Here is a 7,299-nt window from a genome sequence, read left to right on the forward strand (position 1 = left end):
ACTCGCAAGAAAAGGTACTGCTCAGTCATTTTAATCTTCTAATCTGCTTCCCCATGATTTGAACTACATATTAATTTCAACAAGTTCTTCGTCCACATTTTGTTGGGCAGAATGCACAGGCCGAGTCTGTAATTTAGACACAGCACTGACTACAAACTGCTGGAAAAAGTAAAGGTTATCAATCAAAATGACAAGAATGACATGCCTCCTTTCTGTAATTACGATTACTACTGATGGTTCATGATGATGTGAGATTGTAGGGTGAGGATTTTCTGTGTCATGTAAGTTTTCAGCGGTCATTTACCCTGGTCTTTAGACTGAGTATCAAACTAGACACTGACCAAGTCCTACTCAGGACTAAAAGTTAAGGTTATAGTTAACATTTTGCTTAGAAATAACAGTGCGGCTCACACTATGATACGATATTTTATCCATCACATGTGATTTTTGTCATATTTATTGATAATTAAAATTATTATAAAATTAAAATTATTCATTTCATTTTCATTTTATTCATATGCACAATAATAAACATAAGCAAAACATTACAAAGGCAAATAATAGTGCAGGAGAGGAAAAGAAGCCGAAAGGGCTTATATAAAAATCCTCCCCTCAATTTCAAATTAACTAAACAAAATCAATCAATATATATATAAAACAGAACAAAAAAAGGAAGTTAAAATAGAAGCTGAAAAGGAAAAGATACACGGAAAAAACCCAGCAAACAAACTGAGCAAAAGAAAGAAAGAAAATATAGAAAATAAAATAAAATAAAACAAAACAATTTTAAAAATAAAACCCAAAATCAAAACAAACAAAAGATCACAAAAGAACAAAGATCATACAAACTACAAATTAATTTCAAAATACTATACATGCCTGGACAGAATATACTTCACCAAATTAGACTTAAACATTGTGCACGTAGATAATATTTTTAATTATTTTTTATTAATAATACAATTATAATAATTTCTATGCCAGATGTGGTGTTATATATTTTTTTATTTTTTTTTACGTCTTCAGCTCCAGCTGTGTTTCGCTCTGATTTCATCTACCACCTCCCAGTATGGGCTCCAGCCAGAGCGCTGAGAAGTTGCACTGCAACCGTTATCTGAATGGACAGGGCCCTCCTTCATTGGTACAACAAGGTCCTTCACACACACACACACACACACACATTTATGATGTCTGCAAGCCTGTAATGACTGTGCTCCAGTCAGCATTGAAATAGCAATATGTGGCCCTCTCTCTGTGCAGCAAATGGAGCAGTGGGTGAAATATACAGTGTGCAGAATGGCTGCCAGCCAGAGGGTCAGATGACCTGGGAGGTCTTCCACAGAGGCCTGCCTGCATTTCCCAATAGTAACACCCTGCAGGTCACCTTCACATTCACAGATGGAACACAGACAGTAAGTGTGGTTCAAACCAGAGCGCTATTCCAATGTCATTTTTGATCGAATGAACTATGCAGCACAAGTTAGTATATTTTAAATTTGAATTGACGATCCTTAAAATGAACAACCGCACAGTCTCTCTCTCTCTCTCTCTCTCTCTCTCTCTCTCTACATTGGTAGACCCATTCTTCTATGGCCCGTACGCACAGGGTCTGTCAGTCCAGTGTTTCCAGCCTTTGGTAGGTCTTGTTGATCGGTCGAGGCAAATGTTTTTTGCCTCGACCGATCAGATACTCTAACATAATCTTTTTCTCTTCCTGGTCCACAACAGGTGCATCTACTACCCTTTGTTCTATCTGATTTTCTTCATTCATTAATTTCTCATAATACTTCTTCCATCTTCCTAGCACACGACTGGCCATCTCTATCCTTAATCACTCTAACATGCTGAACATCCTTCCCATCTTTGTGTCTCTGTCTGTCCAGCCTGTACAGATCCTTCTCTCCTTTTTTATTATCTAACCTGGCATACAAGCCATCATATGCCCTTTGTGTGACCTTTGCCTCCTCTACATTTGCCTTGATTCTCGTCTCCCTGTACTTTACTCTCTTCCATCCTCTCAATGTCCCACTTCTCCTTCGCTAACCTCTTTTCCTGTATGCACTTCTGCACTTTCTTGTTCCACCACCAGGTCTCCGTATATCCTTTCCTTCCAGTAGACACACCCAGTCCTCTCCTACTTGTCTCCCGGATCACCCTAGCTGTTATAGTCCAGTCTTCTGGAAGCCTCTCTTGCCCACCCAATGCCTGTCACACAGCACTCTTCCTTTGCCTTAGTCCTCCTCATCACCAATGGAGTAATCTTACACACCACAAGCCTATGTTGGCTGGCTACATCTGTCCTTCTTGGTTCCTGTCCTGAATACCAAACTTGGCCATCACTTCTTCATTTCCTCTATTTCCTTCACCAACATGCCCATTGAGGTATTGGTGACACTAAATTGCCCGTAGGTGTGTGTGTGTGTGTGGCTGATTGTCTGTCTCTGTGTTGCCCTGCAATGAACTGGCGGCTTGTCCAGGGTGTACCCCGCCTCTCGCCCATTGACTGCTGAGATAGGCTCCAGCTTGGCCCGCGACCCGATAACGGACAAAGCGGTTGGAAAATGAATGAATGAATACTTTTTCCTTTTTAAAGCTCTACTTTGGGTGGTGTCCGGGAAACTTCCCCTAGCCTCTGAAACAACTTGCCATGGTACAGCAGATCCACTCACTCACTTAAGATTTTTATGTGAAATCTGTTTCTGTGTCCTGCATGTATTGAGCTTCCATGTTGTGCAGAGACAGGTTTTGGGCCAGTAGTTGCCCCTCGTTAGCTATTCTGGGTAGGTCCCATCCCTTGCCAGCTAGTTCATGCTGCTGGGTGTTTGTGGTGTGCTGTTAGCTTCTACAGCCAATATATGTGAATCATAGCAGAGCCCGGTGCTCTCTCACTCTTCTTTTTTGACACTCTTTCTTGGATGTCTGCCATCAAGATACGTATTGGTCTCTGTAATGGCCCCATTTAGAGATTGTCCTGAGTGCAGCATTCACATCTTCTAGCAGATCTTCTCAAGATACTTCACAACTCAGCTTTGTTATTTGTCAGAGGCTCCAGGTTTCTAGTTAGTCCACGATCTTTCTCCTCGGGTCAGCAGCTGTTGTGTTGAGGTTCATTGCATCCATTGGAGCTTTGGACCCAATCTCGGTCTGTGGGGCTAATGATGACATTCCCAGACTGACCTGTTATCCTGGCTCTGCCAGTGCATACCCTTGTCATACTCCTTAATCTTTAGTTGTGAAAGCAGTTTCCATTACAGGTGTTGGAACACTGAGCTAATAGCTGTAAGGATTTGGGTTAAAGTTGATTCTGGTTTTCAAAACATCCATTAATCCCACATTCTTTGCATTACAGTGGAACCCTGGTTCTCGAACATAATTTGTTCCGTAATACTGTTTGAAAGTTATATTTCCCATAAGAAGTAATGGAAACTAGATGAATACATTCTTAAGAACAAGATAAATGGTAATATACATGCCTACAGTTATATTAATGTGTAACAACGTGTATCTAAACCATAGATAACACATAAGAGTGTAAAATAATATGAAAAACAAAAGTATAATAAAAGTACATTTAATCCAATTCTCTATCATTTACTTACCTTTTTGGCTGTGGTGTGATGGTATATGTGAGAGGGAGGGAAGGGTTATTCCTTTGAAAGGAGTCCTGCTCCATAAAATGTCTGGGAAACTGTCCTTCCGTTTTTTCCCCCTTTACTTTCTCTTTAGCTCAGTTTTCTTAAGAAAAGTTGAAATCGTTGCTTTCTCCATAACGTACTGCAGCAAGATCCGAGACACGAATGCCATTTTCATGTTTGGTGATTATTTCCTTCTTCATGCTGCCTTTGTTTGGATCGGCCATCACTGCCGCCTTGGCACCAGCTGGTCAAAGTCAGTCTCTTTGATTAAGATTACCATTAGTACAGTATACTAAAATATAATGGGACTCAGTGCCTAAATTAAGATTTCAAATTTAATATTTTAACATGAATTAAGATTTAATATACATTAGCACATTTTTGACGATGAAATTAAATTCATAAATGTGGAAAGCCTGGCTTAATCCTCCTTCCCACCACCACTACTAGTACTACTTACAATAAAAGTCAACTTGATGTACTTGCAATCCTGCTGCGCTTTATATAATGCCACTCATATTGGAAGGATAGATAAATAGCTCAGTGTAACGCAGAGGTTTCCACATGGAAGCTGATGAGCTGGTTATTCTAGTTTGCAAGACACCAGGAGAACTGAATTGAAATTGCTCAACAGTAAAACAACAGATACCAGATTTGTTTGGAATGTCAACCCGGGCTGGGAATGCTGCAGGATCCAGAGCAATTTTCTATGTGGAGCTTCCAGATTTTGCTTAATAACACATTTGGGAATACAATGCGGATTTATCTTTACTGTTCTTTCCATCTGCACCAGTAATGCAGTGTTGGCGTGGCTACTGTAAATAGTCTTTCTTAAGATTAACTCATTCTTGAGTCTTGAGTAAGTCTTTGATGTAGACTTAATTTTTGTTCCTTTACACTCTTCTTTTGGCTGACCCGTTAGGAAACTATTGCTTGTGTTTTTGAACTGACTTTTCATGCACCGAACTTACTTCATCTTGAGTTTTTGGAGTGCTAATTTTGAGTCCTCCTTTGTTGGCTCCAACCTGATAGCAAGTTCTTTCGTTTATAGATAATGTAAAGTAAGGTATTATTTAATTTAATTATGGTTTAGTAGGCTTTAGTTCATGGTCAAAAATAGCAAATGAGAAAGAGTGTTGAGACTTATACTGGCAAAATAATGCAGCGTCATGGGTAGTACCTGTAGTACCTTATTCTCACGTATCAATCACAAAAAAAGGGGTATTAAGTCACACACAACAAGTAAATGATGAGCTAAATGATAAACTTGTTAAAGTTTGATTGAAGACGTTTCACCTCTCATCCAAGAGGTGAAACATTTGGTCAAGGGTCCAGATGCTTATGCTACCCTACCAGAGAGCATTATAATTCATAGAGAGAATGCTCATACTTGATGGTTTCGGTATTTTTTTTGTTTTTTTTGTTTTTTGCTACAACAGCGGTATAAGTATCTGGACCCTCGACCAGTCATTCACAACTGAAGAAGTTTCTTGGATGAGAAGTGAAACATCTTTGATCAAAATTGAACTAGTCCAGTTGATTCATTGTTTTTTTGCTCTTCATGAGGCAGCTTGAATAATATATCCTGCATGAAATGTGACATCAGCTGAGCCATTAGCTGATTGTGGGCTGCTTTAGAGATTTGCAGCCATTGCTATACAGCTGCACATGTCTTCCGTGGCCTGCCTGGCCTAATGCTGTGTTTCGTTCTGTACATCTGTTAATTTGTCGGAGATAATGATCTTTATTGTGACACTAAACCCAGTCTTTCTGCAGGGGAAACACCCTCATCCTGGCCAGCCTTACACAGGACTGCAGTTTAGTACTTACCTTCCTGAAAACCATGATGGCAGGAGGCTTCTCAAGCTACTGGACAAGGCCTTCAGCCAGAAGCTGCTGTTTACCATTGCCACCAATACAGATGGAAAGGACCTGGTCACTACAGCGATCATTCCCCTAAAAACTCAACCAGGGAGAGGAAGTGGGAAGTGAGTACTGTATATATGTTTCAGATTTTGGTTGATAGTTATTTTAACACATTCATTGTCCCCATATTCAGTGCAGCCATACCCTGAATGCTAACTGTTTTCCAGCATTTTGACCAACTCACAGAATATTGTGTACTATAACTAGCAAACCAAACTGACCAAATGAAAGATTACGGTCTCTTCTTTCATCAGAAAAAGTGTGTTGTACCTTTTTCTGGTCATTAAACGGAGGCTCTCTTCACCAGATCAACCGGCACAAAGTGAATGCCAGAGAAAGTCCTTTCTTCACGTGACAATTAAAATATACAATGAATCATTGTAACCTTCTATTGCTTTATAAATTGCTTTTTATATTTTTAATATTGTAGGGCAATATTAAGACTAAACAGACTAAACTGACATTCATTGACAACAACCATAACATTTACACAGTCACAGTTTTCGTATATTAAGATGAGAATGACAAGCCATAATATAGATCCTCCTAAAATCTATTCTGCTAAATATTCTAAAACAATAGTCTCTATTTGCTTTGTTGTTTCAGTGATGTCTACCCAGACTCCGAGGACATGAAGAATGTGAGAAAGCTACTGAAGGACATAGGCATTGAATAACTAATAAGAAAGACATTGAAAGTCAAGATTCAAAAACCACTAGAAATAAGGAAAGCCGATATTTCATGAAGTACGTGATGGTGTTCCAGTGGTATGTAATCTTGAGTGTAATCTCTGTATCATCTATTTATCCTATACATCATGGCATTTCTGTCTTGAAAAATATTCATTGGAGGAAAAATATGAATTGATGCTTAATATATGATTTGCTTTTTGTGGATGTGTGCATCAAGTCCTTGTTATGATTGTTTCATTTTATCATTCAATTAAAAACACGTAAAATAAGGATTATTTATTTTATTATAATATGTGAATTTACCATGTGTCTGTAGAGTCAGATTAATATTTGAATATTTCAGTAATATCAATGTACTGATATATTTATATTCAGTAAATATATCAGTACAGCTATTGTTTTTAGAAACATTATACAATTCAAGTCTAATAGTACAATGACAAGTATCATGTCATATTTATATTCATGAAATAGAAAGAAAGTGGACAAATCCCAACCATTGAATGGAGACTGGTCAAACACCATTTTGATCCATCCCTGTCTGATGATGATTAATATATTTATTTGATACAATGTTAGAGTACAAGTACAGTCAAACATCCTGTTTAAGAGGAGCATTTCAAAAAAGCCCGTGCTGTCTTGTTTCCGTTGAAAGTCCTTGGACATGTCCAAACCATCGAAGTCTGGTCTCTCTGATATCTCCAGAACATTTGACCTTCACTGTCCCTCTTATTGTCTCATTTCTAATCATGTCCAACCTGGTCCCAAGGAGAACCTCAGCATCTTCATCTCCACCACTTCTAGCTCCGCCTCCTGTCTTTTCCCCAGAGACACTGTCTCTAAGCCGTCCATCATGGCTGTCCTCACCACTGTCTCTTGTAGCTTCACTGTCCCCCCTGGGACCTTCTCAACTCCTGCTGACCTCCATTCCTCTCTTTTCTAGAGCAGACCTCCACTTCTCTAGATTCTCCTCTACCTACTCTCACTGCAGTTCACAATGTCATCTGCAAACATCATATTCTGAGGGGATTCCTGTCTCATCTCAT

At 39.0% G+C, this 7,299-nt stretch overlaps 1 protein-coding gene across 1 annotated transcript; it reads left to right on the forward strand.

Moving 5' to 3' along the window:
* Positions 1-6,508, forward strand: dtx3la (deltex E3 ubiquitin ligase 3L a). Its single transcript, XM_068748180.1, has 5 exons — positions 1-14; positions 1,027-1,151; positions 1,261-1,412; positions 5,412-5,623; positions 6,168-6,508. Exons 2-5 carry the CDS (start codon positions 1,070-1,072, stop codon positions 6,235-6,237), a joined length of 516 nt encoding a protein of 171 aa, XP_068604281.1. The 5' UTR covers positions 1-14; positions 1,027-1,069; the 3' UTR covers positions 6,238-6,508.
* Positions 6,509-7,299: the final 791 nt, after the last annotated feature.

The sequence above is a fragment of the Brachionichthys hirsutus genome, chromosome 14 (genome assembly GCF_040956055.1).
Source record: "Brachionichthys hirsutus isolate HB-005 chromosome 14, CSIRO-AGI_Bhir_v1, whole genome shotgun sequence".
In the NCBI taxonomy this organism is placed as follows: Eukaryota; Metazoa; Chordata; class Actinopteri; order Lophiiformes; family Brachionichthyidae; genus Brachionichthys; species Brachionichthys hirsutus.

What these genes read in the sequence shown, in the direction of transcription:
- dtx3la (XM_068748180.1), top strand. Translation starts at nt 1,070, where the DNA reads ATGGGCTCCAGCCAGAGCGCTGAGAAGTTGCACTGCAACCGTTATCTG. An exon ending in TCACAGATGGAACACAGACA is followed by an intron (nt 1,413 to 5,411) that starts GTAAGTGTGGTT and finishes GTCTTTCTGCAG; the next exon opens with GGGAAACACCCTCATCCTGG. An exon ending in CCAGGGAGAGGAAGTGGGAA is followed by an intron (nt 5,624 to 6,167) that starts GTGAGTACTGTA and finishes TTGTTGTTTCAG; the next exon opens with TGATGTCTACCCAGACTCCG.